Below are 27,895 nucleotides of genomic sequence, written 5' to 3' on the forward strand. Positions count from 1 at the left end.
ACATGAAGACAAGGGGTTCAATTTGGGATATATTTTGAATATAGTGCTACTAGTTACCACACTTGTGGTAGTGTAAAGTATGATGATTGACTTGGCATTTTGCACATGAATTGCTTCATAGTCTTCTTGATCTGGTTATGTTCTCAGAAGTTGCCACTTCAGTAGCTTTGAACACTTTGTTAGAAGAAGGAGGTGAGTGGGACAAATTTTGGAGTTGATCTTTAGATTTGAAAGTGATTTTCAGAAACATCACCTTTATTAGAAAGATGAATTTTGAATTTTTTCAATATATGTTATAGAACTTTGACCAAAGTCTTAGTTCACTAGAATGGCTTTTTAATATCTGTTTACTGTAGGATAGTTTATCAAGATAAAGAACATTATTCAAATTTGTGCTATGACTTGATACAATCTTAATAGCATTGCTTTAAGACAGCACATGTAATTGTCAATGAAACATTTGTTTAATTTTTATTAGCACTGGCATAGATTTACAATTGCATGTTTATGTGTCACAAGTACACGTGAGGGTACGTCAGGGCCTCCTGTCTAATCGGTGTGTACAGTATACTTTTGCTCATTTTATACCACCATGCTTGGCTGGCTTGCTTTCTTTCCTTCCCTTCCCTTCCCTTCCCTTCCTTCCTTCCTTCCTTCCTTCCTTCCTTCCTTCCTTCCTTCCTTCCTTCCTTCCTTCCTTTCCTTCCTTCCTTCCTTCCTTCCTTCCTTCCTTCCTTCCTTCCTTCCTTCCTTCCTTCCTTCCTTCCTTCCTCTTTTTCTGTAGATCAAAGAACATAAATATTATGTGGAGACTTATTATCTGAGTCTTTTAATTTATAACATTTTAATCATGTATGTGACTTACTTGATTCTGAAGTCTTAGAAATTTAACCTCAAATTATAGCATTAGGGTTAATCCTAAAATCACAGAAAGGTATAGCCTTTATAGCACAATTGTAAAGCTGAACCTCCTGCAAAATAACTTTCTGTCCATATTGGCTGTCCATATTAAGCTTGGTTTTCCACCATTTGTTATTCCGATTATTTTATATTATACATTCTCTGTATAATTACTAGTACTTTTTATTTTCCTGAAAAAAAAAGTGCTTTAATATTCGTTTAATTTTTAGAGGCCATTAGAAGTTTTCCCTTAATGTTTAAATTATTTTAGATAAAAATGGTAATTATGAGGATTAGCCCTAATCTTACTTTTCTAAAATATAGGTAAGGGTGCTATAGTTGTTTGTTTTTAAGTCTGTACTTTTAAAGAAATGAAAGGAAGATTTTTCCCCTCCCCTCCCCTCCCCTGTCCTGCCCTGCCCTCCCCTCCCCTCCCTTCTCCCTCCCTGCCTCCCTCTTTCCCTTCCATTCTTATTTATTAGAGGTAGTGTCTCACTCTTATCCAGGATGGAGTGCAGTGACATGATCTAGCTCACTGCAGCCTCAAAATTCTGGGTTCAAGAGATTGTCTTCCCTCAGCCTCCCAAGTAGCTGGGACTAAAGGCATGCCACCACCAGTGGCTAATTAAAAAAAAAAAAACTTTTCTAGAGATGGAGTCTTGCTGTGTTGCCCAAGGTGGTCCCAAACTCCTGGGCTCAAGTGATTCTCCTGCCTCAGCCTCCCAAGGTGCTGGGATTAAAGGTGTGAGCCACTATGCTCAGCCAAGATTTTTCTTAACTAAATTTTTCACGTTATCAATAGTACAGATTATTGCTTCTTTCTCTAAGGCCCACTTAAAAAGAAATAGTACTGTTTAAGGGTCAGAAAACCAGCTAGCTTTGTTTGTAAACCATGATGAAATGAAATACTTGTTTCCAAATCTAAAAGAACTTGTTTCCCAATTAGCTTAATTTTTTCTTTTGTATTTTATTTAAAAATAAAGTTAGAGGTCAAAGTACTGATTATTTCATAATTTGTTGGAGTCTAAAATGCTAAATCAGTTATCTGAAGTCATCTGATTAAAAGATGTAGAAGAAAACCAAAATTTCTCCACTTTTTATCAACATATCCTGTTTACATGTGATTCTGAGGGGGAAACTCAAGTTGCATTATTATTCATCTTTCCTTTTGAACTGGATGATAAATGCCGAGCCATCATGTCAAGCCTATTCTGAAGATGTCCAGAGTAACAATAAACCTTTTGTGATGAAAATGGTGTAGGATAGCTATTTACCAACTTAACAATCATAAACTTACTTGTTACCTATATTTCAATGTACTTTCCACATAGGCAGTCTTCAGTTTGACTGGGAAAATATGAGTCAAAATAAACTATCTTAAATATAATAGAACTGTTTTTACTTTTAGTGTTGTACTTTATTCCCCAGAACACTCAGATAATTAAATGAGTAGATGAAATGCCTGCTTTTATATGCATATACACATGTATTTTTCAATATGTTCCATACTTTTTATTGGCAGTGCTAATAAAATGACCTTTTATCTGTGTATTACTGTCTACTTGATCATTCTGTGTCAGAGATCACCTTGTAGAGGTAAGCTTTCCACTATAGAAGAGTCACCAAAGTAAAGGAAAGCACACTCTTACTCAATTGATTTAACTTAATGAATATCATCTCTTCAGTGCAGAGGCAATAGAAAGGCAGGGCCAAAAGCACTTACCCCAGGAGGTTATATATAGGATGATTGGAGACATTCCTAAAGACAATGAGGCACTAGCATTGTGTAAGAGGGAGGCTATTTCACTCTGAGGGCTCATGCTGGAATTAACTGGTGTCATTTTGAAGGAGGGTTTTGCTAATTGGCATCTCCCAGTTGTATATAATGCCAACACCTTTTTCTATTAATTATTTCCCATAAGTATAGCTCAGTAAAGCAAAACTCCCTCCAAATGTATAAAGGTTTAAAAGAAACTGTTGGAATTTAATTAGTTTCCAAAAGCCCTATGTGAACTGTAACAGTTGGTTGGTATTATTTGTATAATGTTTTGTTGTTTGACTTTGGAAGCATTATGTTCATGTATTGTGGTGATGGCCTGCTGAGTAATTGCAAGGTTCATTATACTACCAAGACTGTCAAGGGGTATTTATGGATATTCATGTGCAATGAACCCTTGAACTTGAACTGGTCATTCTTGTCTCCCATGGCTGGAATTGTGTTTACTCTAAATGGCAGGAGAAACTTTAATTATGAAACTAGAAAAGAGGCAAAATTACCTTACTTTAAAACAGTAAATAAACTATTAAGAAATGTACCTGTATTTGGCATATTACTATAAAATTGCTGTCTCTTTACTTCTAAGGAAACACTTAATAACTAAAAGCTTTAAATTTTTAAAAGATGCCTTGTTTGTGGTAGATGTATGCCTCTAAAATTATGTGTTTCCATGTAAAAAGATACTAGAAATCTACCGTTTCCAATGCAGGAATTCTGTATATCAACAAAATATTAAAGTTGATTAAACAGAATTAAATGATAGTTAAAAATATTAATATAAAGTTTAAAATATGATCCAAGCATTGTACATTAATTAGAAAATGTTTAAAATTGAGGAAGAAATTTAAAAGTAAAATGGAAGTATTTATATACAGATTTATCAACAAGTAATTATTTGTTAGAGGTAAAGTTTATGTCACGATAATTGAAATGATCTCTTATCTATGTCTCGCCACTAGCCTTTCAAGTTCTTGAGAACAGAAACATTTTCTTTTTATTTATTTATTTATTTTTTATTTCTTATTTATTATTATTATTATTATACTTTAAGTTTTAGGGTACATACGCACAATGTGCAGGTTAGTTACATATGTATACATGTGCCATGCTGGTGTGCTGCACCCATTAACTCGTCATTTAGCATTAGGTATATCTCCTAATGCTATCCCTACCCCCTCCCCCCACCCCACAACAGTCCCCAGAGTGTGATGTTCTCCTTCCTGTGTCCATGTGTTCTCATTGTTCAATTCCCACCTATGAGTGAGAACATGCGGTGTTTGGTTTTTTGTCCTTGCGATAGTTTACTGAGAATAATGATTTCCAATTTCATCCATGTCCCTACAAAGGACATGAACACATTATTTTTTATGGCTGCATAGTATTCCATCGTGTATATGTGCTACATTTTCTTAATCCAATCTATCATTGTTGGACATTTGGGTTGGTTCCAAGTCTTTGCTATAATAGTCTTTGCGGCACTTTGAATACTGCCGCAATAAACATACGTGTGCATGTGTCTTTATAGCAGCTTGATTTATAATCCTTTGGGTATATACCCAGTAATGGGATGGCTGGGTCAAATGGTATTTCTAGTTCTAGATCCCTGAGGAATCGCCACACTGACTTCCATAATGGCGGAACTAGTTTACAGTCCCACCAACAGTGTAAAAGTGTTCCTATTTCTGCACATCCTCTCCAGCACCTGTTGTGTCCTGACTTTTTAATGATTGCCATTCTAACTGGTGTGAGATGGTATCTCATTGTGGTTTTGATTTGCATTTCTCTTAAGGCCTAGTGATGATGAGCATTTTTTCATGTGTCTTTTGGCTGCATAAATGTCTTCTTTTGAGAAGTGTCTGTTCATATCCTTTGCCCACTTTTTGATGGGGTTGTTTGTTTTTTTCTTGTAAATTTGTTTGAGTTCATTGTAGATTCTGGATATTAGCCCTTTGTCAGATGAGTAGGTTGCAAAAATTTTCTCCCATTTTGTAGGTTGCCTGTTCACTCTGATGGTAGTTTCTTTTGCTGTGCAGAAGCTCTTTAGTTTAATGAGATCCCATTTGTCAATTTTGTCTTTTGTTGCCATTGCTTTTGGTGATCTAGACATGAAGTCCTTGCCCATGCCTATGTCCTGAATGGTAATGCCTAGGTTTTCTTCTGTGGTTTTTATGGTTTTAGGTCTAATGTTTAAGTCTTTAATCCATCTTGAATTAATTTTTGTATAAGGTGTGAGGAAGGGATCCAGTTTCAGCTTTCTCCATATGGCTAGCCAGTTTTCCCAGCACCATTTATTAAATAGGGAATCCTTTCCCCATCGCTTGTTTTTCTCAGGTTTGTCAAAGATCAGATAGTTGTAGATGTGTGGCGTTATTTCTGAGGGCTCTGTTCTGTTCAGGGATGCCCTCTCTCACCACTCCTATTCAACATAGTGTTGGAAGTTCTGGCCAGGGCAATTAGGCAGGAGAAGGAAATAAAGGATATTCAATTAGGAAAAGAGGAAGTCAAATTGTCCCTGTTTGCAGACGACATGATTGTATATCTAGAAAACCCCATTGTCTCAGCCCAAAATCTCCTTAAGCTGATAAGCAACTTCAGCAAAGTCTCCAGATACAAAATCAATGTACAAAAATCACAAGCATTCTTATACACCAATAACAGACAAACAGAGAGCCAAATCATGAGTGAACTCCCATTCACAATTGCTTCAAAGAGAATAAAATACTTAAGAATCCAACTTAAAAGGGACGTGAAGGACCTCTTCAAGGAGAACTACAAACCACTGCTCAATGAAATAAAAGAGGATACAAACAAATGGAAGAACATTCCATGCTCATGGGTAGGAAGAATCAATATCGTGAAAATGGCCATACTGCCCAAGGTAATTTATAGATTCAATGCCATCCCCATCAAGCTACCAATGACTTTCTTCACTGAATTGGAAAAAACTACTTTCAAGTTCATATGGAACCAAAAAAGAGCCCGCATCACCAAGTCAATCCTAAGCCAAAAGAACAAAGCTGGAGGCATCACACTACCTGACTTCAAACTATACTACAAGGCTACAGTAACCAAAACAGCATGGTACTGGTACCAAAACAGAGATAGAGAACAGAAACATTTTCTTAATCTATATATCTTCTAGTTAATCTACATATCTTCTCCTAGTTCTCAATGCAGAGAGCATATTTGATGAAATTATGTGGAATTGAATTGAGAGCTGAGAGAGAATATGGCACATTAGAGAGGAATGTGATCGGGAGTGGAATGACATGACTGGACCCTGAGGTACATGTGAGGTGGAACTTGAGAATTAGGCAGCACAGATGCTTCTGTTTTCAGAAACTTGGATCACATACAGAGAATATTATGGATGGATTGTAGATATATTTTTTTTGAGACAGGGTCTTGCTGAGTTGCCCAGGCTGGAGTGCAATGGTTATTCACAGATGCAATCATAGTGTACTATAGCCTTGAACTCCTAGACTCAAGCAATTCTCCCACCTCAGCTTTTCAAGTAGCTGGGACTACAGGGACACAACACCATGCCTAGCTATCATTGCAGGATTTTAAGAAGCTACTGTGACTGCAACGTGGATCATGGGGATAGGAGTAGAAAAACAACTCTTTGATTCACCAATATGGGTTATGGTATCCTGGAAATCCAGGTTGAACAAAGGGGTTTAAAAAAATACTCTTAAAAATTGTTTTGACTGGACAGGGTGGCTCACTCCTGTAATCTCAGCACTTTAGGAGACTGAGGTGGGAGGATTGCTTGAGCCCAGGAGTTCAAGGCTCCAGTGAGTATGGTCGTGCCACTGTACTCCAGTCTGGGTGGCAGAGCAGGACTAATGTCTCAAAGAAAAATGGTAAAATACTGTAACATAACGATTCTCATCTTAATCATTTATGTTACAGTAGTATTCAGTATATTCACATTGTTGTGCAGCCAGTCTCTGGAGCTCTTTTCATTTGGAGAAGCTAAAACTCTTAGTCTACTCAGGTTGCTATCACAAGATACCACAGACTGGATAGCTTAGACAACAGACGTTTATTTTTCACAGTTCTGGGGACTGGGAAATGCAAGATCAAGGGGCTTGAAGCTTCTGTTCCTGGTCCTGGTGAGCTCCTGCCTCCTGGTTTGCAGCTGGCTACCATTTTGCTGTGTCCTCACATGACTGGGGGAGAGAGAGAGAGAGTGAGAGAGAGCGAGCATGCACAGGTGTGAGCAAGTGTATGTGCAAGCAATACCTGGTTTCTCTTCCACTTCTTATAAGGACACTAATTCTGTGATAGGGTCCTCACTCTCATGATGACATCTAAACCAAATTGCTTCCCAAAGGCCCCACCTCTAAATACTGTAACACGGGAAGTAGGGAGGCTTCAACATATGAATTTTGAAGGGACACAAACATTCAGTCCATAACATTCTTTATATCTATTAAACAACTACTTCCTATTTTCCCTCTCCTAGCTCCTGGCAACAACCATTCTACTTTCTGTCTCTATGAATTTGACTCTATATAGCTCATTTAAGTAGAAGCATACAATCTTTAATGTTTTTGCTACTAGCTTATTTCACTTGGCCTAATATCCTTAAAGTTTATCCATGTTGTAGTATGTGTCAGAATTTTCTTCCTTTTTAAGGCTGAATAATATTCTGTTGTAGTGTAGACCACATTTCATTTATCTTTTCATCCATTGATGGACACTGATGATCCATTGGGTTGGTTCCACCTTTTGGCTGTTGTGAATAATGCTGCTGTGAACATGGGCATACAAATAGGTCTTTGAGACACAGCTTTCAAGTCTTAATTTTTGAGAAACTGCCATACTATTTCCATAGCTGCCACACTATTTTACATTTCCTCCAACAGTGCACAAAGGCTCCAGTTTCTCCACATTCTTACCGACACTTGTTATTTTGTGTTTTTGATAGTACCCATTCATGTGAGGTAGTATCTCATTGTGGTTTTGATTTGCATTTACCTAGTTATTAGTGACTTTCGTGAGCATATTGGCAGTTCTTATATCTTCCTAAGAGAAATGTCCACTTTTTAACTGGGTTGTTCATATGTTGTTGTTGAGTTGTAGAAGATTTTTATATATTCTCAATATTAACCCTTCATCAAATGTATGACTTACATATTTTCTTCCATCCCTTAGGTTGCCTTTTCACTGTGTTGATTGCATCCTTTGCATAGAGGTTTTTAATTTTAAAGTAGTCCAGTTTATCTTTTTTTTTTTTTTTCCTGTTGTTACCTGTGCTTTTGGTGTTATATCCAAGAAATCACTGTCAAGTGCAATGTCATGAAGCTTTGCCCTTGTGTTTTCTTCTAAGAGTTTTATAGTTTTAGCTCTTATGTTTAGGTCTTTAATCCACTTTGAGGTAATTTTTCCATTATGGTATAAGATAAGTCTCCAACTTCCTTCTTTTACAGGTGGATATCCAGTTTTTCCAATACCATTTGTTGGAAAGACTCTCTTTTCCCTTTTGAATGGTCTTGGCATACTTACTCTACATACAATGCCAGAGCAAAAGCGTTTTAGTGTGGAAATGAGGGAATGGCCTAAGTTAAGGCAGAATCTTGGAGACATACTAAGTAAGTTAGACATGGAGGCATTTCCAGGAACAGAATGGTGAAACTTAGAGGAGGAGCTTAGACCAGCTTCCTGAGCTAGAAAGAAGATACCTGCAATGTTTTGTTTATTTTTTAAGGATATCAAAGATAGATAAAGAGGTAAGTGTTAAAAGCATGGACAAAGATGAAAGACAGTCACTCCCTCCCACCCCTGGAAATGTAACATATAGTGAGGAAGATGGCGTGCATAATTATAATACAAGGAAAAATAAGTATTATGGAAGTTCAGAAGAGGAAGCAATTATTTCTGCTGAGATTACCAATGGAATCTTCCTGAATGTATCCATCAGATCCATCAAATTTTTCAGCTGAAAGCAACAGACATCAACCATGATTAATTTACACAGGAAATAAAGTTATTAAGAGGATGTTTGCTAGCTCATAGACTCTCTGGAAAGATAGGAGAATCAGTTAGAAGAGACACAACCAAGAACAGTATTTGAAATTTCACCTCAGAATTTATCCTGGCACCATTGTCACCAAGCTTAGCATATATACACACTTAGTTTTTTATTTTCAATTTTTAATTTTTGTGGGTACATAATAGGTATATATGTTTATTGGATACATGAGATATTTATTATTATTTCAGTATTTTAGGGGAACAGGTGGTTTTTGCTTGCGTAGAAAAGTTCTTTAGTGGTGATTTCTGAGATTTTGGTGCACCTATTACCTGAGCAGTGTACACTGTACCCGGTGTGTAGTCTTTTATCCCTCACCCCTTCCCACCTATCCCACAGAGTCCCCAAAGTCCATTATATCATTCTTCTGCCTTTGCATCCTTGTAGCTTAGTTCCTGCTTATAAGTGGGAAATACAATGTTTGGTTGTCCATTCCTGAATTATTTCACTTAGAATAACCGCCTCCAGCTCCATCCAGATTACTGTGAATGCCATTGTTTCATTTTTTTATGGCTCAGTAGTATTCCATGTTTATATATATATATATGCTCCATGTTTTCTTTGGTTGATGGGCATTTGGGCTGATTTTATATTTTTGCAACTGTGAATTGTGCTGCTGTAAACAGGTGTGTACATGTGGCTTTTTCATATAATAACTTTTTTTTTCCTCTGGGTAGATACACAGGAGTGGTATTGCTGGATCAAATGGTAGTTCTACTTTTAGTTCTTCAAGGAATTTCCATAGTGTCTTCTATAGCGGTTGTACTAGTTTACATTCTCACCAGCAGTATACTAGTTGTTCCCTTTTCACCACATCCATGCCAACATCTCTTATTTTTAAATTTTTTAATCATGATCATTTTTGCAGGAGTAAGGTTGTATCTCATTGTGGTTTTAATTTGCATTTCCCTGGTAATTAGTGATGTTGAACATTTTTTTCATATGTTTGTTGGCTATTTGTTTATCTTCTTTTGAGAATTGTCTATTCATGCCCTTTGTCCACTTTTCAATGGGATTATTTGTTTTTTTCTTGCTGATTTGAGTTTCATGTAGATTCTGGATGTTAGTCCTTTGTCAGATGCATAGTTTACGAATATTTTCTCCCACTCTGTGGGATATCTGTTTACTCTACTGATTATTTCTTTTGCTTTGCAGAAGCTTTTTAGTTTAATTAGGTCCCATGTATTTATCTTTGTTTTTGTTGCATTTGCTTTTGGATTCTTGGTCATGAACTCTTTGCCTAAGCCAATGTCTAGGAGAGTTTTTCCAATGTTATATTCTAGAATTTTTATGGTTTCAGGTCTTAGATTTAAGTTTTTGATCCATCTCGAGTTGATTTTTGTGTACGATGAGAGGTGAGGATCCAGCTTCATTCTTCTACATGTGGTTTGCCAATTATCTCAGCACCATTTGTTGCATAGGGTGTTCTTTCCCCCACTTTATGCTTTTATTTGCTTTGTTGAAGATCAGTTGGCTTTAAATATTTGGCTTTATTTCTGGGTTCTCTATTCTGTTCCATTGGTCTATGTGCCTGTTTTTATATCAGTACTACACTGTTTTGGTAACTGTAGCTTTGCAGTATAGTTTGAAGTCAGGTAATGTGATCCCTCCAGATTTGTTCTTTTTTCTTAGCCTTGCTTTGTCTATACAGACTCTTTTGTGGTTCCATATGAATTTTAGGATTTCTAGTTCTGTGAAGAATGATGATGATATTTGGATGGGAATTACATTGAATTTATAGATTGCTTTTGGCAATATGGTCATTTTCACAATATTGATTCTAGCCATTCACCAGCATGGGATGTATTGCCATTTGTCTGTGTCATCTATGATTTTTTCAGCAGAGTTTTGTGGTTTTCCTTGTAGAGATCTTACACCTCCCAGTTTAGGTATATTCCTAAGTATTTTATTTTATTTTTTACAGCTATCATAAAAGGAGTTGAGTTCTTGATTTGATTCTCAGCTTGGTCATTGTTGGTGTATAGTAGTGCTACTAATTTGTGTTCATTGATTTTGGGGATATATGAGATATTTTGATATAGACATACAATGTGTAATAATCGTATCAGGGCAAATGGGGTATCCATCACCTCAAGCATTTATCCTTAGTTTTACTCTTTTCATTATTTTAAAATGTATAATTAAATTATTATTGACTGTAGTCACCGTGTTGTGCTAAAATTAATTTCTCTCTAACTGTTTTTTTGGTACTCATTAACCATCTTCACTCTTCCCACCCCCAAAACCCTTCCTAGTCTCTGGTAACAAACATCCTATACCCTTTTTGTCCACGAAGTTCATCGTTTTAGTTTTTAGCTTTCACAAATATGTGAGAACATGCAAAGTTTGTCTTTCTGTGGCTGGCTTATTTCACTTAACATAATGATCTCCAGTTCCATCTACGTTGTTGTAAATGACAGGATCTCATTCTTTTTCATGGCTGAATAGTATTCTACTGTGTGTATGTACCACATTTTCTTTATCCATTCATTTGTTGATGGACAATTAGGTTTCTTCCAAATCTTGGCTATCATGGCTGTAATAAACATGGGCGTGCAGATATCTCTTCAATATACAATTTCCTTTTTTTTTTTTTTTTTGGTATTTACCTAGTAGTGAGATTGTTGGATTTTATGGTAGCTCTAGTTTTAGTTTTTTGAGGAATATCTGAACTGTTTTCTGTAGTGGTTGTAGTAATTTACATTCCCACCAACAGCGTACGAGGGTTCCCTTTTCTCTACATCCTCGCCGGCATTTGTTATTGCCTTAGACACCCCAGTTTTGCTGCCCACGTTGTCAACCCTAGATCTGGATGCTGCCACTAAAACTGGTGCTGCTGTTGCCTTTCGAAAATCAGTGTAGCTGCTGCTACTCCCACCACCAACAGTTAGCATGAATGACCTGAGGTTTTTTCTTGTTAGTTTCCTGTAAAGTCTGGGACGGGTACATATGATTTGGAGAATTTCAGTCCTGTACTCATGTCCTAGCTACAGAAGCTATGAAAGTGAGTATCTGACTTTTTCAGCTTCCATGTTAGTGGAGTGCTACCTCCCAGCATTAGAAAATGCCCAACAAATAGGATGGGGGCAGGGCTTAAAGCTAAGTGGTTGCAAAGAATGGCTATATCCATGGAGCTGGGGGAGGTATTTGAACAGCTGTAGGAGAAATAGCAATATTTAGATTTGCATTGCCAGAGAGAAATATAAGGTGGTCATTCAGGAAAGTATTTTCCCTGGTAGATGAAATGATGTAAACCGAAGCCCTGATATTACTAGGGAACATCTTTGAGAAAAGAGGTTATTGGAAAGAATCATTATCACCTATACTTGTGTGAATGGAAAAGGAAAAGCACATGGATAGATAGTCCCTCATCATGAAAACCAAAGGATGAGCTTCTAGCAGATGACTAGTACGTTGTATTTGTTCAGTATTCTTTTAAATGAGTGAGGCTCTCAAGAAGGGAAGTACTCTTAAGAAAGGAAGCCCAGAGTTATGTAAGGATGAAAAGGATAAAGACTAAGAAAAGTACATTTGTTGACCTTTGAAAGAAGAAATTCATAAATATGGTAGGTAGAGAAACCAGAGGGCAAGCCAGGATTTGGAATAAAAAAGTAATTGGTATGAGAATAATTGATGACATGAGGGGTCATATACTTTAGAAAGAGAGAGATAGGGCTTTACAAAGGAGAGAGTTTGAAAAAAGACTTCTTGAATACATATTACATAGTCGCTGTTTCAAGTATTGGGGGAACATAAGTGGACAAAGTGGAAAAAGAGCTATGCCTTGAGGGTTTTGTACTCAAGTGGGGCTGAGGGGGAGACAGTTAACAATAAACATAGTAAGCAAATTATGTAGTAGTTAGAAGGTGTTAAGTGCTATGGAGAAAAAAAGATAAAGCAGTGTAAGGAGGATTGAGAGTTTGGGAATGGGGTGGTTGTAGTAGTAAATAGAGTACTAGGGTACCTTTCAATGAGAAGGCAAGAATTGAGCCAAGATTTGAAGGAGTCAATGGAGGGACCTTTTAGATATTGAAGAGAAGAGCATTTTAGGCAGAAGAATCAGGAGACACAAAGCTCTGAGCTGGATCATGCCTTGTATGTTTGAGGAACAGGATGAAGAAGAGGGAGAAAAAGAGCCCAGTGAGGTAGCAGTTGGAAGCCAGATCTTGTGGAGCATTGCCAGCTATCGAAAGGATTTTGCAAGGACATCATAAGCATCCGGTCTAGGATTGGCAACTCTCTTATATTTTCTGTAGCCCAGCCTGAGTTTGGTCTAAAGCTTCTCACACAATTCAGAAAGACATCAAGCTTTATTTCCATAGGCTATTTCTATTTGTACTCCCAGAAAGTGATCATCTAAAAACCAACACAAAGAGATAATGTTATGCAACCAATGTAGAGTGAGGCCAAATCCTCTATTGAAAAGGCAGAGGAAAAATTATGATGAATAATTTATGGTTCTTTTGCCTAACTTCATAAATATTTTTGGTTCAATTTGTCAATTTCTGATTATACACATACCATTTTAATAAAAAATTAAAAATACGTTTAAAGAAAATGTTTCTAAAATAGCAGTTACTCCTTTTGAATGTCCTTGCTTCTCTTTTTTTCTTCACACATCCTTTGTTAGAGGTGCTAATGAGATGTAGTGAGGACTCTGAAGTGCTTCCACTGTAAACTTTTGGGAGACCTCAGAGAGGAAATTATGGTGACAATTTAAATCACATTGGTGGTCTTAATGGATCTTAAATCATCTGGGTAAATACAGGCTTTACTCATTTTGGTTAAGGTTGAATTTGAATGTTTCATTTGGCATAAACCTTAGGATAACTCACTGCTTGACTAAATTTTTCACTTTTCAGCTGGGTGTTTGGCGGTACAGACATAACCACATAGAGTTCTGACTAACCGTAATAAGATGTGTAGAACAAGGTGATCGGATAAAGGAATGCCTCTGTAACCAAGGCTCTTATATTGACAAGAATAGTAATAGAATTTTATATTTTTCCATTTTTATTGTAGAGAATTGTCTTTGTGTCAGATGCGTCACTGGTTTTATCTGATATCGTGATCACTAAAGTTCGTCCTCTTTACCTCCATAACTTGAGTTTCTTACTTCTCTTATTTCGTGCACATTAAATATCTTATGCTTTTGCTGTAATGCTCTAGACAAGGCAGAGAATGTAGTATCTCCATCTTAAAGTTTAGGTTTCACTAAAGCTAAAGTCTGGTGTCTCTGTGCTGTGAAATTTTCTGATTAAATGAAGTTTGTACATGGGGTTCATTTTACTTCTTCTTCTTCTTTTTTTTTTTTTTTTACACAATCTACTTGTTTAAGCATCCAAACCAATCCCCAGTGTTCTGAAAGTTTTCCATGTGTAGAATCTGTTATGTTAGAAAGGCTTTAATGAGATTACGAAGAGCTGCTATTTCTCATAAAAAACAAATAAAGGCAGTAAGCAGGTGTGCCATGTTTCTAAGAGCAGGTAAGGGAAGATACGGAAATATGTGTGTGAGAGAGATGAAAAGGTTTAGCACAACCTTGTTGTCCAGCCCACAGCCTGTGCACCACATGCAGCCCATGCTGGCCATGAGGCTCAACACAAATTTGTAAACTTTCTTAAAACATTATGAGATTTTTTTTGCAATTTTTTTTTAGCTCATCAGTGTAGTGTGTAGTGTAGTGTATTTTCTATTTGGCCCAAGACAGTTCCCCCAGTATGGCCCTGGAAAACCAAAAGATTGGACACCCCTGATAGCATGTCATGACTCTGAACCAAAAATCATGGCATCATTGTTTCTTTTATTTGAAAATACTTTTATATGCACATAGATTTAAAATGCCACCTTAAATAAAAATTAACTTCCTGAAACCTTTATATTTCCTCTAGCATTAATTTTTGAAGGTTAGTAACAGCTAAGTCTACTACTAAATGTGTAGATCCATAGGACTGATATTTCGTAGCACTGTTGAGGTTTCTATGGAAAAACTGGTATGTGGTATACAAGAACAAAATTTTTCTCTACTATTAGTATCTTCTCTTCTAAGACACTTTTTTCATATGTAATTCTTATATTTAGATATTTTCCAAATAGTTGAAAACAGATTTTCTAGTAGCTATTTTCATATGGTGTATGGAGAAACAGCTTAAGCAAACATTCTTTAAGGGTTTAGATAAGAGTGATACTTTAAATCCTTTTGTGTTAAGTATAGTTTGTGTTGATATTATTACATCTATTTATAATTTCATTTTCAATTGACTTATTTTATATCAGTTCAAGTTGGATTTACATAAATTTTATGCACAATTGACTTTAGGATGAAATAAGAGTTATAGCAATCCTTTTTAAGAAATTGGTTTTGATAGGAAACTGTTCAGCTTTTTATAAATGGCAAGTGGGTAATAGAGATTTTGATTTTCTGCTTAGGGATGCTTTAGCACTAATTTGGTAAAGAAGAAAATGTCCTTAGAATCTCTTTAAAATAGAGCTTCTGGCAAGTCAGGTTATTAGCTCAATGGTTTATGGTTTTTATAGTGTATAACTTTAACTTGTGGACTCCAGGAGTCGAAGTGTGAATAATTACAATGTCAGTGTGTATCTGTTGTTATCTAAAAATCAAACACAAACCCTTTATAAGTAGTTCCTTATAAGTGGGACAAACGAAATCTTCTAGAAAGTTCTCTTGGTGTGAAGAAAACAGCTTGTTTTGTTAAAACAAACTCAGGCTCTTCCAGTGAGTGAAGGACTACATTACGTGGCTCTGGTAACTTTATTCATCCACTCGTGTGCCTTCTAAGCCTGCAGTGCTGCCTCGCTGTACCTCCTAAAGTACAGGCCTATGCAAGGAAGAAAAAACCCTTTCCTCAATTCTGTGGCACCTCACTCTCCTTAGTTGATTAGAAAGGTCTTTGAGAAAGTTATTAAGAATGTATATAAAATACTGCTTTATGTTAATGACAGTATATGTATTTGATGTACATTGGCACGATCATGGCTCCCTGCAGCCTTAACCTCCTGGGCCCAAGTGATCCTCCCACCTCAGCCTCCTGAGTAAATAGGAATACAGTCGTGCACCACCACACCTGGCTAATTTTTTTTGTTTTTAGTAGAGATAAGGTCTTCCTATGTTGCCCGGGTTGGTCTTGAACTTCTGGGCTCAAGCGATCCTCCTACTTTGGCCTCCCAAAGTGCTGGAATTACAGGTGTGAGCCACCACACGTGGTCTATAATTGTTTTTTAATAATAAACACTTTACACGCTTTAGAGGAGAGTTCCACCCCGCCATGGGTTGGAAACTCCAGACCTCTGAAGGCACTGCTGTTGCATGACACAGTGCTTATTGTTACCTCCTCTGAATCTACAGATTTGGAATTTAGAATATCTGACCCTCCTTTTTTGCTCCAGCCCTCAGAATTTCTGGTAGTCATGTTTGCTGAGTGAATCTTACCAGCCTCCTAGATTCTTGGAGTCCTCCATCCACTGAATGGACTTTTTTTTTTTTTTGGCCCCAGATATTTCTTCTAGAACAAAAATATCTGGGTCCCTACCTAGTGAAGTATTGGTGTCTGATCCAATGAATTCTTAACCAGTTCTCAGGGCTTTTATCTTAGGCATACACAGTATTCTTATCTAAATTGGGAATGATATTTCCTCCCGCACAGGTGGCAGTGAGGATTAAATGAAATAATCAGAGTGAGCATCCCTAATCCAAAATCTGAAATACTCCAAAATCCAAAACTTTTTTTTTTTTTTGAGATGGAGTCTTGCTCTGTCGCCCAGGCTGTAGTGCAGTGGCGCGATCTCAATTCACTGCAAGCTCCGCCTCCCGGAGCTTCATGCCATTCTACTGCCTCAGCCTCCTGAGTAGCTGGGACCACAGGCGCCGGCCACCACGCCCGGCTAATTTTTTATATTTTTAGTAGAGACGGGGTTTCACTGTGTTAGCCAGGATGGTCTCGATCTCCTGACGTCATGATCCACCCGCCTCAGCCTCCCAAAGTGCTGGGATTACAGGTGTGAGCCACCATGCCCAGCCAATCCAAAACTTTTTGAGTACCCACCTAATACCGTAAGTGGAAAATTCTACACCTGACACATTTTTATTGTATTAACGGTATGTCATAATTTTTACTGTTAGGTACCTACGTGTGAATAAGTGGGAGAAAATGATTGCTTATTGATAATATACAAATTGAGAGTCAGAGATAATGGTGATGCCAAACAAACAGATTGTAAGAGTCGCTGACACAGTGACACCTTTGTTCTCTTATGGCTTGATGTATACAAACTGCATTTCATGCAAAAAAAATTTACAATATTGTATAAAATTACCTTCAGACTATGTCTATAAGGTGCATGTGAAACATAAATGAATTTCATGTTTACCCTTGGGTCCCATCCCCAAGATATCTTATGTTTATGTAAAAATTCCAAAATGCAAAAATCTTTGAAATCCAAAGCAGTTCTGGTCCCAAGCATTTTAAATAAGGGATGCTTAAACCTGTATGTTAAGTACACACATAGTGCCTCACAAACAGTAAAAGATGGCCAAATAGTATGTATCATGATCATTATCATTGTTCTATCTGGAAATAACTACACTTGCCTTGCCTGGGTTTCTTGCTTTCCATCTCCTGCCAAGACATCTTCCTCTCATTCTGGTTCAGTTTCTTGCCTGAGATAGTCATATTTTTCAGGTGATGGTTTACTCTGTAATGATTAACATAAAGAATTACCTCACAGTTTATCTATCACCTAGTTCCCTGTTACTAGGGTGCAAGTCTGACCTCATGGTCTTTTAGTAGCATACCGCTAAAACCAAATAATAAACTAAAGATCCATGCAAGAATCATGCATATATAGAGGCAATCTGGAGGGTTTGTTGCTGTTGTTTTAATTAGCAAATTTACTAAGTTAATTTTCTTTGGTAGTTTAATCATGTAAGTTACCTTGAATTCTCTTCCTACTCTTTTAATGTTCATTGCCTTGTTGTCTCATGAATTGTTTTGTAAACCTTTGTGTCTAATCTTCTTATTTTGTGCACAGGCCATGCATATAATTATTATATTCATAACGACATTAGCTTTTAAAAAGAATTTTGTGATCTCTAGGTAAATGATATTGTAGTAGATTTAAGGTATCATTCTATCATCAAATTCCATGAAGCATCTTTGTCTGATGGATTTGATTGTGCTGATGCTGAAATGATGCCCTCCAAGTATGGAGTGTTGCAATATTTTAAGAGAACACAGTTTGGGGCTTATTTTTTCTTTTTCGAAAGCTACCTCAAATTCCTGGAATGAGCTGTGGGGAGGGGCAACAATAAAACACAAACATTAGAAACCTGTATCAGAAGATATCATCATATCTACACTATAATATTGGGGCTCTTGCTAGTAATGACAGTATTTGTATTAGGTGAAAAATGGTTTGTGTTGTTGACTTGTCTTCAGTTTATTTAGCTATGCTCAATTTTGTAACAAATGTATGTCCTCTATTTTATAAATGACTTAAAATATGTTTTGAGTATGATTGTTATAAAAGAAAATTTATATTTTTGGTTTTTGAAATATATACTTAATAAAATGTCTTCAGGAAAGAAAATAGGAATCTGCTAAAGCCATTGAGACCTGGTTTATAACAAAAGTTTTGAAATTTTAAAGCTGGAATGAAATCTGGTTGTCTCTTTATATTTGTATGCAAATTGTTTTTGTTGTCAGTGGTAACTATAGAGAATTTTTTGAAACAGCACCCTTTTAATAACAATGGTCTCCCCAAATATATTGTGGCATAGCTTTAAACTTTATTAAGTCTGTCTTGGACTCCCCCTTCCTCTCCCTGAGTAAATGGAAGAAAAGTTTGGCAGGCTCCATGCTGTGCACTTGATTGATGCCCAGAACATCTGAAGGACTTTTGTGTCCTGCCTGCTCTCCATGAGTGCATAATGTGTGAATACTTAAAGAAGGTCAGCCCTTATCACATGTAATCTAGGCCTGAAAGCAGATCAACAGTGACAGTCATATCCCGTAAGTAAGAACACAAATCATCCTCTACATGCTTTAGACAAGTTGTGGGATATTTTTTCTCTCTTTTTACCCCTTCCCACTCATGGAGGACCTTGGCAGAGCAATGAAAGCAGAGAGAAGACGTGCTCAGAATAATGTGTCGCTCGTTCAAGGGAGAAAGGGATTGTTTATTTGTAATAATGTGATGGTCTTTCACTCTGCAGCTGAAGGGAGCTTTGGGTTGTTAATGACTAGTGATGTGGAATGCTGCAAATTAGAACGGGGTGGGGAGGCAGGAGGCAGCCTGAAAGAGGGCTGAAGTTGTGGTCTTTATAAACTCCAAAGTCAGGAAAAAAGTTTTTGTACTGTGGGCTCTATTGTTAATTTTTTTTTCTCATAGTGGAGTAGTTTTTTATGATAGTATGTAAGTGTTTAGTTAAAAGCCAGAATAATAAAACCAAATACCAGTGCAGTTCTGAGGGCACTTTTGTTTTTGGTACAACATGTATGAAAGTTTGAAAAACATTTTAGTGCAAAGCTCTTGGTAGGACCTAAAAGGCTGTAGCTTCCAATCAGAAGAAGGCAATAACTGTTGTTATTAATGTGCCTGTGTGTTGGAACAGAAGTTTAATTAAAAAGTAAATTTTATTCCAAACAGTATTAGCAGGGATGTTCACATGGTAAAGAAAATAACACTTACCTTATTGTTCTCATTAAGAATAACAAATATATTATTATGTTTTCTTAGATACAAAGGAAAATATGTTTCATCTTATCTCCAAAACTTTATTAGTTTCCCTTGAAATATAATCAGCTGCAAGAAGTAGTAGCTGTCAGTTTGCACAATGGAAAGTAAGTAACCTGTGCTTACCTCCAGAAATGAAGACATTGCTTCCCATGCGTGTAGGATAAAATCAAAACTTCTAATTATGGGCTACAAGGCTCTTCCTAACCTCCCCAGTCTACTTTTCCAGCCTAATTCCCCTGCTCTCTAGGCATATCGAGCTTCTCGTGTTCTCTGCAAGCACTACTTTTTTTTCTTACTCATAAATGTACTGTACTGCCTGTTCTCTTTGCTTAGGATTCCTTTGCCTTCCCTTCACCCAGTGAATTCCTGCTTATCTTTGAAGACCCAGTTCAAATGCCTCCCCCACGCAAGTCCAACCCTCACCCTCAGGCAGAATTAATCTTTGTTTATTCACTGTTTTTTCCATGTTTCCTCAGCATAGCAGGCAGTTACTGTACTGCATTGTCATTATTGGATTGTATGTTTGTCTTCACCCACTAGAGGATAAGCTTTGTCCTGAAGGCAGGTGCTGTCTCTTTTTAATGTTCTCACATCCATTCAGTAGACACGATCCCCCCAAATATAGCAAATAGTGAATGTTTTTTAGATAAAAACTGTATATAAACATAAGATCAGGAGATTTGGGGAGTTTCTGTGTGAAAATGAATCACAAATTGAAATTGGTAGCAAGGTAGTCTCAATTTAAAATTCTTCAGTATACTTCTACTCCAAATGCATGAATATTTAATGAATTAAATGAAAATGAATTGATTTGAATAAATATTTAGTTTTTCAGGTATAATTTGACTTTTTTTTTGAGATGAGGTCTTGCTGTATTGCCCAGGCTAGTCTCGAACCCCTGGGCTCAATCAAGCAGCCCTCTTGCCTCACCCTCCCTAATAACTGGGACTATAGCCAAGTACAAACCACTGTGTCCGGCTTTAATTGAATTTTTAAAATCTTGACTTAAGAGATATTTTGTATCCTTGTTTTAATGATCACACTGTTTGTGACAGGAACAACTTGATAAATGTTACATTGTAGCCTGTTATATTAAAGAACATTATTTTTATTAGCAAAGCTTTTCATGTGAGAGGCAGGAGAGAGATTAGTGAGAGTTGTCAGGAAATTACTGACATTTTCTGATATTTTCCTATATTCTGGGCACTGTATTCAGTAGTCTATATTCCTTCATTTATTTAGTGCATATAACAATTTAACAGTTAGGTAATGAGCAAACAGAGAGTTTAAATAATCTGCCCCAGATTATACACATAGCACAAATAGGCCCTTTCTACTGTACAGCAAAGACTCTGTAAATCTAGAATGTGTGAATGTCATTAGTAAGAACTCTGCAAATGACATACAGTGATGACATATCCTACACATATTAGTAGTACTCTCCATAGTGCTCCTTTTTCCTTCCTCTGCCCTTCTGTCAGGTGTACATTTTCAAATGGAGACCTTTCTTTTAATCTTCTCTCAGAACTTTCTTTGAAGACTCCTTTGGTATATAAATTAACTTGCAAAATTAAGTTGTCTATCTCAGTAGAAGAAGAATGCCTCACATAAACCATTGTTATTCTCCTTTCTGATATTTCTTCTTGTAGGTAAAGATGTAATTGAAATAGAATCTATTGGAGCAGTTAAGTGAACCTGTGATGAAAGCTGCACATGCAGGTGTATAACCATTTGGCACATTGGTTCCTTCTCTGCAGTCAACTCTGTAGTTAGGAGATTTGGGAGTGAATGTTTAACTGCTATGAAACTCATTTTTTAAAATAAACTTTTTATTTTATAATTGATTTAGAAAATTTCCAAAGGTAATATAGAGTCCTCATATACCCTTCACCCAGTTTCCCCTGCTATTAACATTTGACCTTACTTTGGGGCTGTATATGTGTCACAGCTAAGAAAGGAACAATGGTATATTACCAGCAACCAAGCTCCAAACTTTATTCAGATTTGTTTCCTCTCTCCCTTTCCATAATGCCATTTTTTTCTGTTCAAGGATCCCATCTAGAAAACCACTTTGCACTTAGTCATCATGTCATCTTAGTCTCTGTTGGTTTTTAACTCTTTTTTTACACTTTCCCTGATAGTTCTAAGCAGTGATGATCAGATATTTTATTGAATATTTCTGAAATGGAGTTGGCCTGATGTATTTCTCATAGACTGGGGTGTTGAGGAGGTAGACCACAGAGGTGAAGTGCCATTCTCATCATATCAGGGGTACCTGCTATCAGCATGGCTTGTCTTCAGTCATGTTAACCTCAATCACCTGCCCAAGGGAGTGTTTGCCAGTTATTCCAGTGTAAAGTTATATTCCTTTTCATACTGTACTCCTTGGAAGCAAGTCACTAAGCACAGCTTAGAGTCAAGGGTGGGGTTGATTAAGCTCTGCTTCATGGAGCGAGACTATCTAAATATATAAATTTTTTGAATTCTTCTGAAAGGGAGATTTTTCCCATTCTACCATTGATTTACTTGGTTATCCAGTTACTAAATCTTTATTTTAAAAATAATTTCAACTTTTATTTTAGATTCAGAGGGCACACATGCAGGTTTGTTACATGGGCATATTGTGTGTTGCTGAGGTTTGGGGTACAATTGATCCAGTCACCCTGGTAGTGAGCATAGTACCCAGTAGTTTTTCAACCCTTGGGAGCCTGCGTGTCTCCTTCCCCACTCCAGTAGGCCCCAGTGTCTGTTGTTGCCATCTTTATGTCCATGTGTACCTAATGTTAAGTTCCCACTTTTAAGTGAGAACATGCAATAATAGGGATACATCTGTTCCTGTGTTAATCTGCTTAGGATAATGCCCTCCAGCTGCATCAATGTTGCTATGGTTTCATTCTTTTTTATTACACTGTAGTATTCCATGGTGTATATGTACCATATTTTCTTTATCCAGTCTACTGCTGATGTGTACCTCAGTTGATTTCATATCTTTTTTACTGTCAATAGTGCTGTGATGAACATATAAGTGCCCATGTCTTTTTGGTAGAATGATTTATTTTCTTTTGGATATATACCCAGTAATGGCTTTACTGGGTAGAATGGTAGTTGGTAGTACTGTTTTAACTTGTTTGAGAAATCTCCAAACTGCTTCCCACAGTGGCTGAACTAATTTATATTCCCACAAGCAATGTATAAGCATTCCCTTTTCTCCACAGCCTTGCCAGCATTTGTGGATTTTTGACTTTTTAGTAATAGCCTTTCTGACTGGTGTAAGATGGTATTTCACTATGGTTTTGATTTGCATTTCTCTGATAGTGATGTTGAACATTCTTTTCATGTGTTTGTTGGCCTTTTGTATGTCTTCTTTTGAGAAGCGTCTGTTCCTGTTGTTTGCCCACTTTTTAATGTGATTATTTGTGTTTTGCTTGTGGAATTGTGAAACCAGTTCTTGACCTGGTACAGATAGAGGCTTAATTAGATTGGATATTGGAAATTAAAATGTGAACTGTAGATAAAAATATGTACATTAGGGTGAGAGGGTTAAATCATAGGCAAATCTGGGTGGTTCTGCTAAATTAGACTTTTGATCTACATAGTAAGTTTCATGAGATTTTTTGAACCAAGTAGTCAGGGGCCTAATATGCCATTTATAGAAGATCCCCTTCATTGTTGGCACCTAGCATATGTTAATAATTAAATTTAAAATGGAGGAAATTAATAGGGATACATCTTGATTTTTTAAAATATTGCTAAATGAAAGAAATAGGTATTAGCAAGAAGTTTGACTAAGTGGAAACCTCTCCTCACATGTTTAATCTCGTTTTCACTCTCCCTCACCTAGTTGGAAGGTGAGGTTCAGAGATTCATCCTACATGCTGAAGTCCAAAAGTCTTTTTGGAGATGGGGTCTTGCTCTGTCACCCAGGCATGATTGCAGTGGTGTGATCATAGCTCACTGCAGGCTGGAACTCCTGGCCTAAAAAAATCCTCCTATCTTAGCTTCCCCAATAATTGGGAGTACAGGTGTGAACCACCATACCCAGCTAATTAAAAAAAATTATTTTAGAGACAGGGTCTTGCTATGTTGCTCAGGCTGGATTGAACTCCTGGCCTTAGGTGATTCTCCTGCCTCAGCCTGCCAAGTAGCTGGGATTACAGGTACGAGCCAATGTGCCCAGCATAAATTTTTTTTTTTTTTTGCAGTTCATATATTCCAAACTCTGTAACCTATATTCAGAGTCCTGCACAATTTGGTTCCACTCTGTCTAGCTTTCTTTCCAAACACTTACTAATAGGAGCTGTCTGTTCCAGTAAGATTGTTCTCATGCTGTTGCACAAATTGAAAATTCATTTCTACCTGTAAGCCTTGCTCATATAATTTCTTTCCTCTCAACTTCTGTATTGCTGTATAAGTTCAATTCGTCTTTCAGCATCCAGCTCTCCCTGCAATCTGGGCCCAGTCTGTTCCATCGTCTGCTTGGAATTTCCATGTTTATTCTGTTGGGGCCACTTCATCTTAAAATGTCTTACATTTTTTCTTAATTATTTCTTATATACTTATTCTGTGGTGTTATAACCTTCTTGAGGAACCAAATCAGCTTGCACATAGTTCAAAATCAGAAATGGTTGCTGATATGAGTTCTTTTGAACTGAATTAGGATTCTGGGGAGAGAGCAGAGATTCTGTCTTTAACTTTCAGCCATTTATAGAAGCCCATATTGGGGAAATGTGAGCAGTGGGAGCTGTCCCACATTTCAGCTATTCACTTCTTGCCCCAAAGCTCAAGGCTGGATTCCAAATTGGCAGTGGAACCATGTTGTGAATGTGGCTCTGAGCCCAACATAGAAGGTTGAAAAAGCAGATTCTATTGCTTGATTTTTGTCTGTTTTTCCCACATAACCCTCTGCTCCTGATCATCCTTACTCATTTTACTATATACCAATCTCTTTTCCTAACTAAAAGGGTATGGATAAATATTACTCAAAGACAGTTCTTTTTAATTACCACCAACCTCCATGTTTCTGACGAGTAAGATGCATGGCTTCTGTGAAATGCAGAATGTGTAGTTTAGTAAACTTAGAGTAGTTTAAGGTTTCCTACATGGTTAAAATTCTGTATTTTGCTTAAATTTCATGAAAGTACTTAGGAAAGTATAAATTGAGGGTGTTGATTGATTGTAGTATGTGTAAAATTATCAAAACAAAAAAAACATTGTTGAGTTTCCTAAGCTAGAGGGTAGATTTGAATGGTACCTAGTGGAATAGTGCTGGGAGGTGCAGGATGGGGTCAGGAGTAGGGGCAAATGAGGGATGTCTTTTGAAAGTAAGAAGAAAGCAGAGATTCTTTTTCCAAGCAAAGATTTTTTAAAATATCAAGTAAACATATGATGATGATATCTTAGATATAAACATTGTAATACATTTGCTACTCTACTCATAAATCCTTTATCAGACAAACTGATGGGATTTAATAATGACCTCTTTTTGTATTTGTCTATGGTAACATTGTAGTTTCTACATATACTGACAATTCATTTATCTTTCTTGGTGTTCTTTTATTATTAACAGTTCTCAGAGTAAAACAAAAACAATTTTGAAAAAATTTCTTTATCTCATTCAATATCATGGCAAATGAAACGTCACAAAAATGGTCATAATTTACATTGAGAAACAATTACAGTTAAAATCTAAAAAGTGGAAAAACTTGCAATGGTTTTATTTATATAACAGTCAGTTAGGTTAACAGCTCTTAAAACTATAGTCATAACTGAAGTATCTTAACTTGCAGTATTCATTAGAGATTTCTTTTTTATGTGACCCTTTTCATATCTGTGCACTTGATTCAAGGGTATTCACTTCATTATTTATCTGTTGACGTAGTGTGAGTAAACTACTGTAACACAATACTTTGATCTGTTGCACTATTTTTGGCATTTCACTAAGTAAAAACATTATTTCTTGTTTTCTTTTTACATTTCTCAGTTAAAATTCTTAGCAGAGATAAAAATGTTGGTAAAAGAAACAAACTATTTTATGACAGCAGCGTTTTAAATGAGGTTTGCTATGGATTCCCTTCATAGCTGCCCGAGAGATTTGGGGGACATGGGTGTTGCCAGCGCAGAGTGAAGCCCCGGCGTGTGCTAGCCCTTGTGTGGGCAGCTGGGTCAGGCTCCTTTCTTAAGAAAACAATCTGGCTCAGGGTCCTCACCGCCCTTTGTTGTCCTCCCCACGAGGTGATCAGTTGAAGTCTCTGTGGTGACAGAACCAGTTTGTAACAGGCTTGTCTTTCACGGTCCTGTCTCAGGGTTGCTGGCAGGCTTGCGAGAAGATCTGACAAGAGTGGCAGCAGAGGCGTCTCAGTGAAAGACGGAAAGGCAAGAAACAGGAGGCTTAAACAGGCAGGGCACATTGACTGCTCTGCTGCTGCAATGGGTTGGCTGGAAGAACTAAACTGGCAGCTTCACATTTTCTTGCTCATTCTTCTCTCTATGCACACAAGGGGTAAGAAGATCAGTGCCCTCCACTACAGTGCTGATGGGGCTGAGTTAGAGTCTGATTTCGTGGCTTTTATCGCAGAAGGGAAAAGTTCAGGCCAGAAGTTCAATGTCTATAAAGTTCCATCCCCCATTCTCCAACTGCCCTGTAATTTTACTACTTTCTCTATTATGGCAAGGCTTTCTAAGTACTCTGTTAGAATAATTTTAAAGAGACTTAACATTTCTATTTTCTCTAACAATTGAGAATTAAATACAATTAAACTTGGAACTTTAGGAAATTCATTCTCAATATACTGTGACAGTTTATATGTGAAGAATTTAAGAAAACAGCAATTCTAACAAAATTTTTTCTGATTATTTTAGTTTGAATACTGTTAGATTTTTATAGGTTAGCTAGTTTTCTTTGAAGTTCATCATCATTTTTATATGGATGCATTGAGTAAATCTGTAATTTTGCAATGGAAATAATTATAGTTTGTGACTATGTCAAATGTTTATTCACCTTTAAGAACAGGGGCTTGCTTTGTGATAATTTTGTTCAGAAGAATTATTATTTTATGAAGTTGACTAAAATATAGAAAATGTTAAAGCTTATTTAAAATTTTTGAATTAAACAGTAATTTTAAGAGTGGTTGAGCTATTTTCAAATGAGAAAAAAGCTAATGAACTGAATATAACTGGCCGTGGCAGTGATTGCAAAGAGGGAGTTATAGAGTTGGAAATAAGGAAATAATGGCTTTATAAAATTAAGCCAAATGATAAAGGGAATATGTATGAGATTGAAATGTATTTAAAGTTCAGCTTTATGTACTTGTGGATGCATATTATAGAACTAACTTGGCTGTACTGTTTATCAGAAGAGTGCGTAATTTTGATTGGGATTTAGAGAATTCAGATTTTCATAATCTCAAAGTATTCTGTGACACTATTAAGATACTATGTTCTGTGGCTTGGCCCTATGGAAAAAGTTTTTAATTTCTGTATATATAAATGTATTTTTACTTATACCGTATACATAAGTTTAATTTTTGTGTGTTGATATGAAGGAATGATAGGTATTTCATCAACCTAGTTTGCTAGTTTAGTCTCTAAAAATTGTTGTAGGGAGAATAGAAAAACTTCAGGGAAACTGTGTCTTAAGAATGTTCCAGGAAGCTCGAAGCATGATATATGTGAGGTAAAATTCTCATTCCTCTATTCTAGCTACTACTGCTTCTTCATTGCCTGAGGGTCATTTTTTATTCTCTTTTAGCATTTTCTTTGAAATACACGAATACTTGGCTTTAGTATTGAGTTATGCCAATAAAAAGCAAAGAGGCCATATGCTACAGACAGAATCTTTGAATCATAAAATGCTAACCTTAGAATGTACCTTAACATAATGTGGTATAAAATAATGTCTTAATGTCTTATTTCTTCCAGTGAGGAAGTTGACATCCAGAGACATTCTTTGTCTTCCTCTAGGTCATATAGGTGTAGGGAACCTTTTTAAAAAGCTCCCTTTGCAGGGCACTTGTGTGTGTGTGTGTGTGTGATGTGCCTGTACTTATCTTATATCATAGTATCATAGTGGCTAAGAGTACAAATTCTGGACCCAGAATGCCTGGTTTTTAATCTTAGCTCTGCCACTCACTAGTTGTATGAACTCAAATGAATTATCTTATTGTTGTCTCAATTTTCACAACTGTAAAATAGGGATAACAATTATATTTACTATCAATTTGACTATTAAATGAGTAAGTATACATAAGCACTTAGAATAGTGTCTGGCACATAATATTACCTGAAAGTTTGCTGTTGTTAGTATCATTATTAATAATTAATTTATGCAAAAATAGGAGGCAACCAAGCTAGAAATGTACATTGAGATAGGACTGTGAACATCCAACAGGTCATCTTAGTGTGATGAACATGTTGAATCCCAATTG

At 36.6% G+C, this 27,895-nt stretch overlaps 1 protein-coding gene across 8 annotated transcripts in view; it reads left to right on the plus strand.

The window, feature by feature from the left end:
* BMPR1B (bone morphogenetic protein receptor type 1B) overlaps positions 1–27,895 on the plus strand; it is a 397,543-nt gene that overhangs the window by 265,096 nt on the left and 104,552 nt on the right. The window contains exon 1 of one of the 8 annotated variants that reach the window (XM_054683198.2): positions 24,976–25,971. The exons of the other annotated variants lie outside the window; for them this stretch is intronic. Within the exon in view, the coding sequence (XP_054539173.1) occupies positions 25,899–25,971 (73 nt within the window). The 5' untranslated portion in view covers positions 24,976–25,898. Of the gene's footprint in view, positions 1–24,975; positions 25,972–27,895 lie in introns of those variants that run through there. 8 annotated transcript variants of the gene reach the window in all.

The sequence above is a fragment of the Pan troglodytes genome, chromosome 3 (genome assembly GCF_028858775.2).
Source record: "Pan troglodytes isolate AG18354 chromosome 3, NHGRI_mPanTro3-v2.0_pri, whole genome shotgun sequence".
In the NCBI taxonomy this organism is placed as follows: domain Eukaryota; kingdom Metazoa; phylum Chordata; class Mammalia; order Primates; family Hominidae; genus Pan; species Pan troglodytes.